Source organism: Stomoxys calcitrans, chromosome 2 (assembly GCF_963082655.1).
Source record: "Stomoxys calcitrans chromosome 2, idStoCalc2.1, whole genome shotgun sequence".
NCBI classification, from domain to species: Eukaryota; Metazoa; Arthropoda; class Insecta; order Diptera; family Muscidae; genus Stomoxys; species Stomoxys calcitrans.
In genome coordinates this window covers 83778585-83798121 of record NC_081553.1, presented here as the reverse complement: position 1 = coordinate 83798121, position 19537 = coordinate 83778585, and the positions used below count along the sequence as shown (strand labels likewise).

At 35.3% G+C, this 19537-nt stretch overlaps 1 protein-coding gene across 1 annotated transcript in view; it reads right to left on the bottom strand.

Moving 5' to 3' along the window:
- The window catches only part of LOC106083315 (uncharacterized), a 153155-nt gene extending 142448 nt beyond the window's left edge, over nt 1-10707 (bottom strand). Inside the window, exon 1 of the mRNA XM_013246252.2 lies at nt 10468-10707. Coding sequence (XP_013101706.2) covers nt 10468-10682 — 215 coding nt within the window. The 5' untranslated portion in view covers nt 10683-10707. The remainder of the gene's footprint in view (nt 1-10467) is intronic.
- Between the last annotated feature and the right edge of the window lie 8830 nt (nt 10708-19537).

Below are 19537 nucleotides of genomic sequence, written 5' to 3'. Positions count from 1 at the left end.
CTTACATGCCGTCGCATCGTTTTAAACTTATGGTTCCACCAATTGACCTTAATCGGTTTGGGCTTTCGACGTCTGCCAAAGGGCTCATCTACTCGTCTATCTTAGCAATCTGGTCATCTATTGTCAATGCCCTAAAGGCTCCTAGAGACAATGCCGATATAGTCTCCCCTAAACTTTCGGCCTCGTTCACGTGTCGATTCTTGTCTAGCTAGACAGTGACCATAACATCAACCGGATTATGGTCACTAACACCTCATTCGTCACACACCCTCCACCTAAATTGGATAAACAGTAGATTTAGTCCCATTCAAAGCCGTTATGTCAATGTCACTAACGCCTAAAGCTTCTTTAAAGGTATGCTTGTCACTCAGAATGTTTCACACACCGATTCATTTTCACAGCCCCGATTGGAATAGTTTAGCCTCATTTTTACGTTTTTAAAATTTTTTCCGAAATTTTAAAGTAACAATAATACCAAATACAACCCTGATACAACCCCTTAAATAGACTTAAGCCCAATATAAACCAATCCTCCCGGTTTAGCTTACTAAGTCCCAGTTGACTCATAAATTTGCTTTGACCCAGATCCTTCCGAACACTTCGTGCCATATTTGAATTTCATAATCCCACTCTATTCTCATGTATCATTCATATGACTCTCATATTCCTAAAATTCATATCTCATATTTAAAAACCTGCAGTTTTTGAAAGAAAATCTCAAAATAATTGCAACACTTTTTTTTAAAAACTTCCCACATATGCCCATATTTATCCGACCCTATGACGCAGATGTAAAATATAAACAAAAAAGAACATCATATACATGCATGTAGATGACAGTTCTCATGCACCCGCAGAGTTCAACACTAATTGAAAAAAAAATGGTAAACTCAATTAAAGTATCCTTACCACTTCAAATTCAATTTTGCACGACGGAATCATATTATAAAGTTGCAAAATTGAATTAATAACTTCTAAACTTTGCTTGGAGTCCTGCGAGACATGCATAAGATTTAGAATAGACGGATGGCAGACGACAATGTCATTTGGACACATCGAAATGCCACTTCCGACCATATAAATGGGGATCTAAATATCACAGGTGGTTGAATTGCTTATATACTAATTTCTTATACTAATTTCTCAGATAGGACATCATCTGAGAAATTAGTATAAGACCAGCATTACACTAAGTGGGATGGATTGGAAGAGGCGTCAAAACAACACCAAAAGGGGATGATTTGTATTTTAGTTGACATTATTAGTCGGTTGACAAACTGACCCCACTGGCGTTATAAAATTTACTCCATTGGTTAATAAAAGTGAATCTACCGACACAACACTGTGGGCCACATCCGTGACAAAAATTGAAAAATCGATAGTGAGAAAATACAATGCACGATCAACAAATCTTCTCCAAACATATCTACGTTTTATACCCACCAACATAGGATGGGGGTATACTAAGCTAGTCATTGCGCTTGTAACACCTCGAAATATTGATCTGCGACAACACAAAGAAAATATATTCTTGATCGTCTGGACATTTTGAGTCGATCTCACGATGTCCGTCCAACCTTCCGTCCGTCCCTCCGTCTGTCAAAATCACGATAGCGGTCGTTAATACATGTTATTGATGTAGGTCGTTGGCTATTGCACATGTGTCACATCGGTTCAGATTTGAAAATAGCTTCCATAGAAACCAATCTCCCGATTTGACATATTAAACCCCTAGAAGCCGCAATTGTCATCCGATTAGGCTGAAAATTTGCGCGAGACCACTGTGCACAGGTGTTACCAGATGAACCACAAATGTTCATAAATCAACAGCAGTTTTTTTTTAACGAAATGTTAGAAATTGACCACAGCCGTTCACATTCTGAGAAAGTCTAGTGCACATTTTTTTTATAGAATTCAAAAAGATTGAGAATTTATCCATCTCATGATTGTGAACACGCAAAAAATAAAAGATTTAGAATATTTTTCCGACAAAAAAATCCGTTTTCCTACGTTAACTGTGTAACCTTTCCCTTAACAGTTGAATGTAAGTCGTGAATTTGCAACCTTTAGGTACTTCTTCTGTGATCGAGGATTATTCGTTTGCGCGAAAATTCAAAAACTCCTTGCATTCAAAAATATTTTGTTTACTGCAAAAGATGCTTTATTACACGAAAAGATAAATTTTTTACTTAGTTTGTCTTTTATGTCCCTTCCATTTGGCGGAAAGTATTGCGAAGTGAAAGTGTAAAGACTTATGCTTAAAAGTTAATCATTTTCTTGCACTTTTGCCGTAAACAAAGCAGCAACGTTTTTTACAAAAGAAGTTTATTTGAGGAAAATTTCGTTTTTGAATGAACAAGCTGGCCAGGTGTGCTTCGCTACACCCATAAGTGTTTGTGGCCCCCTGTTGACATGGTGCAAATTTGAAAATTACTCATATTTATCTCTCAAATAACTTCCATTAGAATCCCATATTGTCCCGTTTGGTATAAATGTTCATTTCGGCATTATTTTGGGTTGGGACGGCTTCCCGGGAATTGACCAAATTTTTATAAAGGGTGATTTTTTTGAGGTTAGGATTTTCATGCATTAGTATTTGACAGATCACGTGGGATTTCAGACATGGTGTCAAAGAGAAAGATGCTCAGTATGCTTTGACATTTCATCATGAATAGACTTACTAACGAGCAACGCTTGCAAATCATTGAATTTTATTACCAAAATCAGTGTTCGGTTCGAAATGTGTTCATTCACCGTTCAGCGATGAGGCTCATTTCTGGTTGAATGGCTACGTAAATAAGCAAAATTGCCGCATTTGGAGTGAAGAGCAACCAGAAGCCGTTCAAGAACTGCCCATGCATCCCGAAAAATGCACTGTTTGGTGTGGTTTGTACGCTGGTGGAATCATTGGACCGTATTTTTTCAAAGATGCTGTTGGACGCAACGTTACGGTGAATGAACACATTTCGAACCGAACACTGATTTTAGTAATAAAATTCAATGATTTGCAAGCGTTGCTCGTTAGTAAGTCTATTCATGATGAAATGTCAAAGCATACTGAGCATCTTTCTCTTTGACACCATGTCTGAAATCCCACGTGATCTGTCAAATACTAATGCATGAAAATCCTAACCTCAAAAAAATCACCCTTTATAATTTTTAAGTCTACTTTCTAATATTTTTCGTTTAAGTTCACGTCCCATCACGTCCCATTCGATTCACATATCCATTTGGTGCATAATATAGGAGTGGGCTAACTGCCTGGAAATAGATCCCAAACTTTTATGTAAGTTTCGTATTCTACTCTTAAATCCCACTCTGTCCCCATCGGCCTACATGTCCGTTTGGAGCGGGCGGCCACTCTGGAGCTTGACCCCAAATTTTTATATTAATTTCGTATCATATATGAAATTATCTTTCGTTTAATAGCTACATTTCCCCAATCGGTAAACATGTAATTTTTGGCGGTTTTTGCGGGTGGGGTGGGAACGCTAACACGTGAGGTCGAACTGTTATTTCAAGTTCGTACACTACTCTTAAATACCGTTCATTTGATACCCACATTGTCCCAATCGGCATGCATGTCTGTTTGGATGTGTTTTGGGATAGGGCGTCGTTCACTGTTATTTGACCTCAAAGTTTTATACACATAAAAAATTCACTTAAATCGATGCACCCATCACTGGGATATGACATTTTTGAAAAATTTGGTTAAGGGGAGAATCCGCCCCTTTGCGGATATCACAAGATGAAGCACCCACTTTTCACCGGGGGACCAAACATTACCATCTGTGAAAATTTCATAAAATCGGTTCAGCCATTTTGAGTCTATTCGGAACAAACGAACAAAGCGCAATCATTTCATTTTTATACCCAATTCTATCATTCCGAATAAAGTATATATATTTTTGATCATCGTAAAAATTAAAGCCCCTTAAGACCAGTAAAATGGCCTACGGGGTGATCCGGATCGTGAGAGGAGGAGGCTATTACTGAAAGGAGCTAAAAATAGATTTTGGTGTCATAACGGGACACATAGGGCTATGAGCTCACTTATGCAAAATCGGTGTGGCAAGTAATAGCATGTGGGGAAGATGGTTTTGCGACACCAAACATGAGCTGAAACTTTTCACAGATTCTTTTTGTTTAAGCATAGATAGGTTAAGTTCGAGGATGGGCTATATCGAACTACATCTTGATAAGGCCCCCATATAGACCGATCTGTCGATATAAGATCTTTGGTCCATTAAAGCCACATTTATTATCCGATTTCGCTCAAATTTGAGACAGTGAGCTCGACATTTTTGTTCAATACGGCCTAGATCGGTCCAGATTTGGATATAGCTGGCATATAGACCCATCTCCCGATCTAAGGTCTTGGGCTCATAAAAGGAGCATTTATTGTTCGATTTCGCTGAAATTTGGGTTAGTACGAATTTCTTGTTTGATTTGACCAAGATCGGTCCAGATTTGAATATGGCTGCCATATAGACCGATCTCTTGATTTAAGGTCTCAGACACATGATGTAAATCCAATTTTTTGCAAAGAACATTCCACTAAGGAACTGGGGCAAACTTCTCACATATCACTGAGTGATGTCCGATTCAAATGATAAGGGGCTTTCTTTTCAACACCTCTTTGTGGAGTACACTTAACATGGCATAGTACCCCGCAAATGTCGTCAGCATTAGGAGGGGAAAACTATCGCTGAAAATTTTACGAACACAGGCGTTCAGTGTCATAGGCGGACATGCTACCCTCTGCGATACGGTGGTCTCCCTTGAGCTCATAATAGGTGAATTTATTGCATAATAAATAGGCGCATTTCTTTCCGATTTCGCTGAAATTTGGTATAGCGACTTGTGCTAGGCATCTCGACATCCCTGTTTACACAGGGATACAGTCCAGATTGGTCGTGATTTGGATATAGCTGCCATTAAAACATATCTTCCGATTTAAGGTTTTATGCCCATAAAAGGTGATATTATTAGCGGATTTTGCTGAAATTAGGCAAAATTAGTTGAGTTAGACCCCTCGACATTCGTAGAGAGTATAGGTTAAAATTGGTCTATATTTCGATATAACTGCCACATAGCTCGATCTCTCAATTTAAGATATAGAGTCCATAATAGGCGCATTTGTCGTCCGATTTCGCTTAAATTTGGAACAGCTAGTTGTTTTAAGCCACTCAATATCCCAGTTACCAGTATCCCAGATCAATACAGATTTGAATGCAGCTTCCATATAGACCTATCTCTCGATTAGAGTTCTTGGGACCATAACAGCACGTTTATTATACGATTTCGCTGAAATTTGACACAGTGGGCTGTGTTAGGCTCTTCGACATTCGTGTTCTTCGACATGGCCCAGATCGGTGTATATTTAGATGTAGCTGCCATAAAGACCGATCTCCCGATTTAAGGTCTTGTATATATAAAAAGCACTTTTATTGCCCGATTTCGCTGAAATTTGGAACAGTTATTTATCCTTGTTAACCTTTTCGATATCCCTGTCCTATATGATTCAAATCGGTCTATATTTGGATATAGTTGCCATAAACATATACCAAAGTCCAGATTTAAGTTATTGGCCCATAAAAGGAGCATTTTTGAAACCAATGAATTTGGTACAATGAGTTGTGTTAGACCTTTTTGTAGCCTTCCTGAATAAAATGGAGATCGGACTATATTTACTTATAGCTGCTATGGGTTCATAAATTAAACATTTTTCATCGTATAACGACGAAAGGTGGTTAATACAATATATATATCCTAGGTGGTGGGTATCCAAAGTTCGGCCCGGCCAAACCTAACGCCTTTAGACTATCGCACGACCTAGGAGGAGAGTTTTCACTGAACTCTCCTCTCAATAAGTCCATTGTTACGCATGCTTAAATGTCATGCAAGTCAAGCTCTTGCATTTCGGCAAAAAAAAAAGTTGAATATCATATCACGGTAGCGCTCACCATTCGCAATTACGTTACGATTCGCTTCATCTTTGAAGAAGTACGGTCCAATGATGCCACCAGCCCATAAACCGCACCAAACTGTGACTTTTTCTGAATGCATTGGTAGCTCATGCAATGCTTCCAGCTGATTTTTACTTCAAAATCGAAAATTCTGCTTATTTATGTTCCCATGGAGCCAAAAATGAGCTTCGTCGAAGGAAGAAGCGCGCGATGAACTTTCTTAATAAGGCACACATTTTGATAATAAAATTCAATAATTTTGCAAGCGTTGTTCATTTGTTAAGTTATAGACCAAGCTGAAGACTTTTGACAGTGAAACACGAAACGTGCATGAGCTGTTTAAACCAGTGCTTCCTAGCTTCCTTGCTAGGCCCGTACTTACGAAGTGGTAGTGGGTACATCACACAGTGTAGGATACAAAGTCATCTGCTCAGTCCGCCTTTGAAATTGAAATTTTAGCAACTTCAAATACATCCAACAATTTCAGCCCTTCCTATTTAAAGAGAGATATCGCCCAAATCATTTCCACAGAATTCTTGATTACGAGTATGCTGGCTATCTTTACTGCCTATTAAATTCCCAATGCCAATGTCCATTGGAAATGAAGGTGTTTCCAAAGCTTTCTTAATGGTTACCACAAAAGAAATCACCTCGTTAATATGTTGATAATACCTTCCCTTTTTAACACCATCATCAAGCTTTACTCATATCCATTTAATATATGCAAAAATGTGTACACTTGCCCATTTATCCGAAGTGTGGAGTGCCAAAACATATTTCATCAAAGTGTTGAAATGTTATACAGTGGCTGCATTTGAATGTCAATGCCAATGATGAAAATCCCAAATCCCATGTTGTTATCATCGTCATTGTCGTTCGCATAATTAATCCCAAAAATGTTCAATGACCCATATGTTGTTGTTGTTGTCGTTGTTGGATGTTAGAAAGGTGTTTTGCTCTTTGCCATCCACGTGAAAACATTTTGATGAACAGCCAGTTCCAGTGTACCAGGTCACATCGCTTTTCAATTCTTAATGGCCAACATTGTCAACATGTTTTCCCATTCTATGGGCATCCTCAACATCATCTACATCATTGTCCTTGCGGCTCAATTTATGGTCTTCATTTTGGGCACAAAAATTCCTCTCATACTCGAATGAACACAAAGCACATTTATCCAGAACCTGGCCAAAATTGAATTGTCTCTCTCTCTCTCTCTCTCTCTCTGACTACCCATTAGGCCATAGAAGACAAAATTTGTGGGAGTCCTCTCGCATGCTTCTTTGCAACAACTTTTGAAAATTTTCCACAAACATCTTTATGAACCATGCAAGCATTCATGGGTAGTCCAAAATGCATTTGGCCAAGGATCTGTGTATCATAAAAAGTTTTGTTTTTGTATGATATGAGTGAGGAGGAGGTACTATTTTGCCCGAGATATGCCTTTGAATTCGGTAAAAGTGAAGCAAATGAGTACAAATTTGCAAAACCGTAGAATGAAAATCGTATGTGCTGTTATGCATTACTGAAGCAGTTTGTTGGAAAGTGAATTTGGCACATTGAACTTAATTTTCCAGAACGTGTCAGCAATATGTGAGTAAATAGTAGTAGGGGTCTTGACTTCTTGAGCCTCTAGAGGGCTTAATTCCTATCCGAATTGGAATTTTGCATGGCGTGTTTTGTCATTGACTTCCAACAACTTTGCCAAGTATGGTTCAAATAGGTCCATAACCTGATGTAGCTAGAGGACGCAATTCTTATCCGATTTGGCTGAAATTTTGCATGAGGTGCTGCTGAAATAGCTGTCATATAAACCGATCTGGGGTCTTGACTTCTTTGGCCCCTAGAGGGCGCAAATCCTATCCGATTTCGCTGAAATTTAGCAAGACGTCTTTCGTTATGACTTTCAACAACTGTGCAAAGTATGCTTCAAATCGGTTCATAACCTAAAATAGCTGCCATATAAACCGATCTGGGATCTTGACTTCTTGAGCCTCTATAGGGCGCAATTATTATCCGATTTGGCTGAAATTTTGTACAACTCCCCAACTCTCCCATGACCTTCAACATACGTGCCAAATATGGTCTGAATCGGTCTATAACCTAATACAACTCCCCTATAAAACAATCTCCCTATTTTACTTTTTGAGCCTCTAAAGGGCGCAATCCTTATTCTAATTGGCTACAAATTTTGCACAATGACTTTTAGTTTGCTCTCCAACTTTTATTCCACTATGGTCCGAATCGGACCATAACTTGATATAGCTCCAATAGCATAGCAATTTTTTTCTTTTATCCTTTCCTTTGCTTTGTTTGCCTAAAAAGAGACACTGGGGGAAGAACTCGACTGATGTGATCCATGGTGGAGGGTACATAATATTCGACCCGGCCAAACTTGTTTGGCCATAAGCAGGTTAAGTTTGGAGATGGGCTACATCGGACTATGCCTTGATATATCCCCCATATAGACCTATCCGCCTATTTAGGGTCTTAGGCCCATAAAAGCCACATTTGTTATCCGATTGTGCTGAAATGTGGGATAGAGGGTTGTGTTAAGCCACTCAACATCCTTCTTTAATTTGGTCCGATTGGTCCAGATTTGAATATAGCTGCCATATAGATCGATCTCTTGATTTAAGGTCTTGGGCACACAAAAGGCGCATTTATTGTCCGATTTCGCCAAAATTTGGGACATTGAGTTGTAATAGGCCTCTCGACATCCTTTATCAATGTGGCCCAGATCGTTCCAGATTTGCATATAGCTGCCATATAGACCGATCTCTCAATTTAAGGTTTTAGGCCCACAAAAGGCGCATTTATTGTCCGATTTCGCCGAAATTTGGGACATTGAGTTGTGATAGGCCCCTCGACATCCTTCTTCAATTTGGTCCAGATCGGTCCAGATTTGGATATATCTGCCATATAGACCGATCTCTCAATTTAAGGTTTTGGGCCCATAAAAAGCGCATTTATTGTCCCGTTACGCTGAAATTTGGGACAGTGAGTTGTGTTAGGCCTTTCAATATTATTTTTCAATTTGGCTCAGATCGGTCCAGATTTGGATATAGCTACCACATAGACCGGTATCTCGATTTAAGGTTTTGGGCCCTTAAAAGGCGCATTTATTGTCCCATTACGCTGAAATTTGGGACAGTGAGTTGTGATAGGCCCTTCGACATCCCTTTTCAATTTGGGCCAGATCGGTTGAGATTTGGATATAGCTGCCATATACACCGATCTGTCGATTAAAGGTTTTGGGCCCATAAAAGGCGCATTTATTATCCGATTTCGCCGAAATTTGGGTCAATGAGTTGTGTTAGGCCTTTCAACATTATTTTTCAATTTGGCTGAGATCGTTCCAGATTTGGATATACCTACCATATAGACCGATCTCTTGATTTAAAATTTTGGGCCCACAAAAGGCGCACTTATTGTCCGATTTCGCCGAAATTTGGGACAGTGAGTTGTGATAGGCACAATTCGACAATTTTCTGCAATTTGGCTCATATCGTTCCAAATTTGGATATAGCTGACATATAGACCGATTTTTCGATTTAAAATTTTGGGGCGATAAAAGGCGCGTTTATTGTCCGATTTCGCCTAATTTTGGACAGTGAGTTGTGTTAGGCCCTTCGACGTCCCTTTTCAATTTGGTCCAGATCGATTTATATTTGGATATAGTTACCATGTAGACCGATCACTCCATTGGAAGTCTTGGCCTCATAAATGGCACATTTATAATCCGATTTCACTGAAATGTTACGCTTTTCGACATCCGTGTCGTATATGGTTCAGATCGGTCTATATTTGGATATGGCCACAAAAAAGACCAATATTTTGTTCTACAAAATTGAACAATGGCTTGTACATATTAGACCACTCAATATCCGTATCGAATTTGGTCCAAATCGAAGCATATTTCGATATAGCTGTTATGGGGGCATAAATTATGCATTTTTCACCGTATTATGACGAAAGGTGGTTTTTACTTGTTTCACTTAAACTACGACACACTTTGCAAAAGCATTGAGAGACAACATATCGACAAGCATCTGTAGAAACCAAATAATGACTATAAAATTTTGACAAAATTTGCCGTAGAAATAAAATGTTTTTATAGAAAATAAAACATAACGAATATTATTTGTGTTCCAGGACTAATCTTAAACCAGGACTCTATTTCAAATAAATTTTGCCATAGCATTAAGAGACACATACCTATCAAATTAGCGAATTTGAAAGTGCTGTGAGAAACCTAAATTTTTCTTTAATTTCCTTAAATTCACCATAATCATTAAATCAATGTCGTTTTGTTTTTCTTTTCATTTCAGAAAGTTTTTAAAGGACCTTTGGCACAACCCTGCCAACTCACTCCATGGTTAATATTGCTTGCTGCAGTTATTCCACGAATTGCATGAAAAAATAATGTGAAACTTTTCTTTTCTTTTTATTGGTAAGTAAGTCTGTCCAACCACAATTTGTAAAAAACACCACTTACTTGGCCGATGCTTGTACCAAATTCCAATCGTATCCCTCTAAAACTTTCATGACCGCACTGGTAATTCTTTCATCCTCCTTGCGACCGACTCCGCATTCACCACTCAGGCGTTTTTGTTCGGCTTTTAGGGCAATATTTGCCAAAACCAATGTTTCCACAGGTTTGACACGTTGAGAATTTTTGTTTGTTTCCACAGGATTTGTATCCGTAGCCATGATAGTCAAGCGCCAAAGATAAGGGGCACAATGCAAATATTTCTTCTTTCTTCTTTTACATTAAAATTCAGACAAAAGGGATAAGAGTAAAGAAAACTTTTTTGTGGTATGTTGTTTTTTTTTTTTGCTTTAGCAATAATTTTTTTCTTAAATATTCCGACGGTAGCACTTGTTTTGGTTAAAATTTTTTAAAACACAATTTATGTATCTTTTTTTGAATAAAAAAAAAATCACACACTCGCCTGCCAGCTTTGCTTGAAATTGAACCGCGCACGACAAACCCCAACGTAAACTAATTTCACTGATCTTGATGACAAATTAACATTGCTCCCCACACCGACAACGAAACAAAAACAGCAGAACGCCGAACGGCACTAACAACATCGCCGAGCGGCTAGTTCGTTAGTCTAAGAAATTACGAAGACCCTCGCATGATCCCTCTGCTGCCGAACAAAAACCAAAGAAGCAACAAAAACAAAAGAAACGAACTAAGTTTAAAGAGCTCAAGCCGAATCATATCAGACAGAGTCGTAAATCTGCTAACGAGTCATATGTCCATAAAAACAGGGTTGCCACTATGTCAACAATTGAAAATATTTTCGAGAACATAACAACTAAGTTCGGCCAAGGTGGAATCTTATATACCCTCCACCATTGTGAAAATTTCCATCAATTAGGATAATAATTAAGCCCTCTAAAGGCTCAAGAAGTAAAATCGAAAGATAGGTTTATATGGGAGCTACATCAGGTTATGCACCGATTCGAACCATATTTGGCACCAATGTGTAAGGTTATAGGAAAAGTCACTTTTAGCCAATTCGAATAAGAGTTACGCCTTCTAGAGGGTAAAGAACTATAATCGCAAGATCGGTTTATACATGATACAGCAGGTGCACGTATCTTAAAGGTCATAGCCGAGTCCGAAAGGCGTCCCGCAGTGCCACATCTGTTGGGATAGAAGTTTTTAGATGGCATAGTACCTCACAAATGTCGCCAGCATTTGGAGGGTATAACCACCATTGAATTTTTTTTACACCCACCACCATACGATGGGGTAATACTAACCTAGTTATTCCGTTTATAACACCTCAAAATATTGACCCCATTAGGTGTATATATTTTTGATAGTCTCGACATTCTGAGTCGATCTAGCCATGTCCATCCGTCGCGTCGAAATCACGATAGCGGTCGAACGAATAAAGCTAGCCGCTTGAAATTTTGCACAGTTACTTCTTATTGGTATAGGTCATTGGGGATTGCAAATGGTTCAGATTTGGATATAGCCTCATATAAACCGATCCCCGAATTTGACTTCTTAGAAGCTTCAATTTTCATCCGATTTGGATAAAATTTGGAACAAAGACTTATGTTGTGACTTTCTGCATTCATTTCAAGTATTATCCGAATAGGTCTATAAACAGATATAGCCCCCATATAAACCGATCCCCGGATTTGACTTCTTGAACCCTTAGAAGCCTCAATTTTCATCCGATTTGGCTGAAATTTAGAACAAAGACTTGAGTTATGATTTCCAACATCCACGCCAGGTATGATTCGAATCGGTCTAGAAACAGATATAGCCCCGATTTGGCATCTTGAGCTTTATTTTTAACCGATTTCGTTGAAATTGGAAACAATGAGTTGTTTTAAGCTTCCCGGCATCCGCCCTATATATGTTTCAGATCGAACAATATTTAGATATAGCTGCCATATAGACCTATCTGCCGTTTAAGGGTCTCGAACCCATAAAAGCTGCATTTATTACCTAATTTCGCTGAAATTTTAATCAGAGAGTTGTTTTAAGCCTCCCGCCATCTGACCCAAATGTGATACAGATCGGACTGTATTTAGATATAGCTGCCACATAGACCGATCTGCCGTTTATGGGTCTGGAAACCATAAAAACTGCATTTAGTATCCAATTTCGCTGAAATTCGAATCAGTGAGTTGTTTTAAGCTACCCGCCGTTTGGCCTAAATCGGATAAAGACCGGACTGTATTTAGTTATACCTGTCATATAGACCGACATGCCGATTAAGGGTCTGAAGCTTATAAAAGCTTTATTTATTACCCAATTTCGTTGAAATTTTAAATAGTGATTTGTTTAAAGCCTTCCGACCCAAATAAAAGCCAAATCAGATTATGTAGACGTAGCTTTTATATAGACCGATCTTCCAATTTAGGGTCTTAATCCCATAAAAAGCAGATTTATTGTCTGAAAATGTTTCTTGTATATGAATTCTCGGCCCGGCAGAACTTAATGCCTTTTTACTTGTTTTGTATTTTATTTTATTTTATTTTGTTTTATGTTATTTTACTTTTTTATTTTATTTTATTATTATTATTATTATTATTATTATTATTTTATTTTATTTTATTTTATTTTATTTTATTTTATTTTATTTTATTTTATTTTATTTTATTTTATTTTATTTTATTTTATTTTATTTTATTTTATCTTATTTTATTTTATTTTATTTTATTTTATTTTATTTTATTTTACTTTATTTTATTTTATTTTATTTTATTTTATTTTATTTTATTTATTTTATGTTATTTTATTTTAATTTGTTTTATTTTAGTTTATTTTCTTTTAATTTATTTCATTTTATTTTATTTTGTCTGTATTTTATTTTAACTTAATTTATTGAACTTAATGCCTTTTTATTTGTTTTGTATTTTATTTTATTTTGTTTTATGTTATTTTACTTTTTTATTTTATTTTATTATTATTATTATTTTATTTTATTTATTTTATGTTATTTGATTTTAATTTGTTTTATTTTATTTTAATTTATTTTATTTTAATTTATTTCATTTTATTTTATTTTGTCTGTATTTTATTTTATTTTGTTTTATTTTTTATTTAAATTTGTCCGTATTTTGTTTAATTTTATTTTATTTTGCTGTATTTTATTTTATTTTATTTTATTTTATTTTATTTTATTTTATTTTATTTTATTTTATTTTATTTTATTTTATTTTATTTTATTTTATTTTATTTTATTTTATTTTATTTTATTTTATTTTATTTTATTTTATTTTATTTTATTTTATTTTATTTTATTTTATTTTATTTTATTTTATTTTATTTTATTTTATTTTATTTTATTTTATTTTATTTTATTTTGTTTTATTTTATTTTTGTTCATTTTATTTTAATTTGTCTGTATTTTGTTTTATTTTATTTTATTTTATTGTCTTATATTATTTTATTTAATTAAATTAATTTTATTTCATTTTACATTGTTTTATTTGATTTTTTTGTATTCTATCTTCATCTTTTCTTAATTTCAAATATTTAATGCCTTTTTACTTGTTTTGTATTTTATTTTGTTTTATGTTATTTTATTTTATTTTTATTTTTTTATTTTTTTTTATTTTATTTTATTACTATTTTATTTTATTTTATGTTATTTTCTTTATTTTGATTTAATTTGTTTTATTTTATTTTAATTTATATTATTTTAATTTAATTTATTTTAATTTAATTTATTTAATTTTATTTTATTTTATTTTGTCTGTTATTTATTTTATTTTATTTTGTTTTATTTTATTTTATTTTATTTTATTTTATTTTATTTTATTTTATTTTATTTTATTTTATTTTATTTTATTTTATTTTATTTTATTTTATTTTATTTTATTTTATTTTGTCTGTATTTTATTTTATTTTATTTTGTTTTATTTTATTTTTTTTCATTTTATTTTAATTTGTCTGTATTTTGTTTTATTTTATTTTATTTCATTTATTGTCTTATATTATTTTATTTAATTAAATTAATTTCATTTTATTTTACATTATTTTATTTGATTTTTTTTTGTATTCTATCTTCTTCTTTTCTTAATTTCAAATATTTCCCTTCAGCTTTGGTGATAAAAAGTCATAACGGCAACTCTCTTATAAATTCACATACCATGACTCTCACTCCCAAATCTCTCCCCCCGACCCACTTAGGCAATGATCAAATATTTGTTTTGATCGTTGCTTTTGTTGTTGCTCTGTCGTCTTTGCTCGGTAAAGTGTACGGTACTTTGGGCTTAGCTTGCACACACGAATTCCAATAGGCGCAATTTTCACACAAACATCACCAGCGCACACCTACACAGTCCAGTTAGGCAGGCGCTGAGTCAGTTTATCGAGCGGGTGTCCCTCACTGCTCAACACAAGTAACCAAACAACCAACCAAATGTGCTTCTGTCATAAATAACAGACTCATATATTTTTAACACATACATGCTATATTGCTATACAAGTGAGTGTGAGTACATATTTCTTCAATGCTCTGTGGGGACGATATATGTTGGATTGAGTATCTATCTCTTGAACCTTTACTGTTCGTATATCGAATGCACACATGTATTCGCCACATTCGCCGTGTAATGGTATTACTCTGTCCCACATGGAGGAAGAGAAAATATATAGTCATGAATACGGTGTGGATAAAGTTGTTGATTTTATGTGAGAAATTAGAACCACTTTACAACCACATGTTGACTTTGCCGTTTCCTTTTGTGAATTATACACTCGGAAAACGAGTTAAAATGCTATTCATTCAAATAACTTGAGAAAGTAAAATAAAATTAGGTATATTAAATAAGATAAAATAATCAAAACGAATCGAATTATAAAACAATTTGATACCCACAACCAAGGGTAAACATCTTATCAAACTATGAACCCGAAAATATGAACCATATGGGTTTATATGGCAGATATATCTAAATATAGTTCGATATTAACCAGATTTGGTTCGAAAATCTCGGATCCTTTTCCAACTCACTGTTCAAAATATCGGATATTGAAAATCGATATATTCGTATTTTATGCACTTAAAACTCTAAATCAAGACGTCGATATGGCAGTTATATCGAGACAGGCAGGCAGACACATGGACATATATCATAGAGTGTTTCTACGGTCCTTTGTAGAAACAACAAATAAAAAATGATGAATCCGTATTCAGCTCGGCCGATATTAGTCAGCACTTGCTTTTATTTTAGGTCTTGTGTTTTTTTTATAATCTCGACTAATACCGACTTGTAGTATAGAGTTTCGCGACTTTGAGGATCTGGCAAGCGAAGATGAAAAAAATGGGTATTGTTTTCTTAAATAAAACCAGTAAGGAAGGGCAAAAGTCGGGCGATGCTGTCTGTATAATACCCACACTATAAGTACAATGTGGGAGCTATATCTAATTCTGAACCAATTTTGATGGACCTCGGCGGAAGTTTTCAGATGTCTTATTAAACAATCCGCATCAAATTGCGAATATGTTCAAACTATAATAACTACGGTTGCCAATGTCAACATTATTGCAAATTACCCAAAATCTGACGATTATATATGTGGGAGCTATATCTGAATTTGAACCGATTTCGAGCAATCTTCTCAGATATTGTGTTGTAGTTGTTGAGGAAAGTGTTGTGCAAAGTTTTGGCAAGATCAATCAATAAATGGGCTTTCAGTGACTCTTGGAGTGAAAATCGGGAGATATACATATATGACAGCTATATCTAAATCTAGACAGATTTCTATGAAATTCACCGGTAATGTTGACATATGTAAATTTGCAAACTTTGCCCATGAACATTCCACTAAGGAAGAGGGGCAAACTTCTCATATATCAATGAGTGCAGTACGATTCAAATTTTAAGCTCAATGATAAGGGGCTTCCATTTTATATGGACACTTTTTTTGCAATATTTCTCAAAATCAGACGAATATATATGGGAGCTATTGTATATCCAAATCTGAACCGATTTTTTCCAATTTCAATAGGCTTCATCTCTAGGCCAAAAAACATGTCTGTACCAAATTTTAAGACGATCGGAAGAAAACTGCGACCTTTACTAAACATGGACAGACAGACGGGCATAACTAAATCGAATCAGAAAGTAATTCTGAGTCGATCGGTATACTTATCAATGGGTCTCTTCCTTCTGGGTGTTACAAACAAATGCACTAAGTTATAATACCCTGTACCACAGTAGTGGTGTAAGGTATAACAAGTAAGATGGTGCTAAGTTCGGCCCTCCACCATAGACCGCATTTGTCGAGTTCTTTGCGCGGTATCTCCTTTTAGGCAAACAAGGAATAATGGAAAAGAATTGTTATGCTATTGCCATATATCAAGTAATAGTAAGATTCGGACCATAAATTAAATTGAATGAAAGACCATAGTAATAGTCATTGGGTAAAATTTCAGTCCATTCGGATATGAATTGCGCCTTGTAGGGGCTCAAGAAGCATAATCGGTAGATCGGTTCATATGGGAGCTGTATCAGACTATAGATCGATTAAGACCATATCGGACATGTATGTTGAAGGTCATGGGAGAAGCCCTTGTACAAAATTTCAGCAAAATCGGTTAAGAATTGCGGCCTCTAGAGACTTAAGAAGTCAAGATCCCAGATCGGTTTATATGGTAGCTATATCAGGTAATGGACCGATTGGAACCATACTTGTCGCACAGTTGTTGGAAGTAATAACAAACAAGTTCAAGCTAAATTTCAGCCAAATCGGATGAGAATTGCGCCCTATTTGGCTCAAGAAGTCAAGATCCAAGATCAGTGTATATGGCAGCTATATCAAGTTATGAACTAATTTGAACCGTACTTGGCACAGTTGATGGAAGTCATAACAAAACACCTCATGCTAAATTTCAGCCAAATCGGATGAGCTATTGGCTCAAGTCAAGACCGAATATCAAACCGATATATGGCAGCTATAGAAAAACATGGACCGATTTGGTCCATTTACAATCGCAATCGACCTACATAAATAAGATATATGTGGAAAATTTCAAGGGTCTAGCTTTACTACTTCGAAAGTTAGCGTGCTTTTGACAGACGGACGGAGGGACAGACGGACGGACAAGGCTAGATCGACTTAAAATGTCATGACGATCAAGAATATATACACTTTATGGGCTCGCAGATGATTATTTCGAGGTGTTACAAACGGAATGACTAGGTTAGTATACACCCATCCTATGATGGCGGGTATAAAAAGAATTAAAACAATAACTGAAGTGCTTTTGTTGTTATTGGCCTTTCAAATAAGTAAGTTTCACTGCCGCAACCTACATCTGAGTACGATAAAGATTTTTGTTATTTATTTTTCTCGAGTGTACAAATACACACATGAATCCATGAAGTAGCTCAACGCAATAAATATCTATTGCAGATATATTTGTATATATTTACTTCTTCTACGTTAAAAAAAAATGCTCAGTGAAAACTTGCAAAATTTTTTTTTTTTGTATTTTTACGTTTCGTCTTTCAAATAACGCAATATTTGTACATAGAAGTGTATATACTTTGGTATTTTATTGCAAAAATTTGAAGCCACACTTGAATAGGCAAAGTAATTATTGGACAAGCGGATAGTAAAGATGCCAATACACCAATACAATACAACAAAGAATATTTTAAGGTGCCTTAAGGTAATACGAAAAAAAATGGAAAATGATTCGGAAAGCTTCCTTTGGAAATTTAATAAAATATTTGTAACCTTTCCACTTTTTAGCCAGATTCAAATTCATTTTTTTGTCTTGCTTTTTTGAGAAAGGCCATTTTAAATATAATTTCCTTACAAATTTCTCCCTGCCCTGTGAAAAAATTGAAAAGCTGGACTTAGCGGCTTTACAGACTTAATTAGGAGTACATCAAGCAAATCAACTTGTTGTTGGCTGCTACTTTTTTTATATGCTGCCTGATCTCCGTATTTTCTCAGCTTCAACCTTCCAGTCAAAGCAGCGTCTAAGTGTGAGTGAGTGTGTTTGTGTGCTGCCTTTGGTCCAACAAATTTGACGATTAAAACGATACGAAATAAACATTGAAGAGTACGTTTTACGATATTGCCTTTGTAGCCTTTGATCTTTTATGCATCATTAAGATTTATGGATGTGTTTTTTGTCGTCCAATATTTAGAAGATGAAACACACACAAACACACACACACATACTCGCAATGTGTATTAGAGGGCAATGAATTAGGCAAGAGTTGAGTATAGCACCCATTACAAGATTTATTGTAGAAAGGAAATTATGTTCTCAAATGAGAACAAAATTAAATACTTAGTGTTGAATACTAATGGTTGGTTCTAAAATACATGTATTTAACAAACCAAAAATTAAAAGTTTAGTGTTAAATAATAGTGGTAGGTACCACAATACATGTACTTATAATTGCGATATAAATCATATGAAATAAATTTTTTATATCAGCCATCATGCAATTTCGGCAACCCTTATATTGGCGTTGAATTTGGAGGTTAGTGTGTGAATCGTCTTCACCAGGGAAATTGTGAGCTCTAATATCCTTACCACTTCGAATATCATTGAAATCAAATTAAAGAGACCTTCGCTAGCTCAAGAGATAAAATTCTAAAAATGGGGGGTTTGTAGGACTATTGAGCACTACGTCGAGAAGTAGACCAACCCTTGACAATACGTAAACTATTGTACATGGACACCCATAGACGATAGTAAAACTACTTTTAGCTTAAATTTGGAACAGACATATTGTAGAAGAATGTCAGTCTAATTTCTAAACAAATTCACTTTGACTTTCTAGTCCAGTGTAAACCACAGTAGCAACAGACCAGTTGGTGGAAATCGACCTCACCACCTCCCACTATTTATTCGAGAATGCTACCACTTTGGCTAAACTTTGAAAATATGTCCAAACTTTTCGATCTTCACGCTTCTTCTCCAATATCTGAAACCCAGTATCCAGATGACTTTCTTCACTTGATCTTTTCATCAGAATGTTTGATTTCCCCTTTTGCATGAATCCCCAGGTACATTTTAGAATGACTTTATCTTCATTCTAAAAACATCATCAAGCTA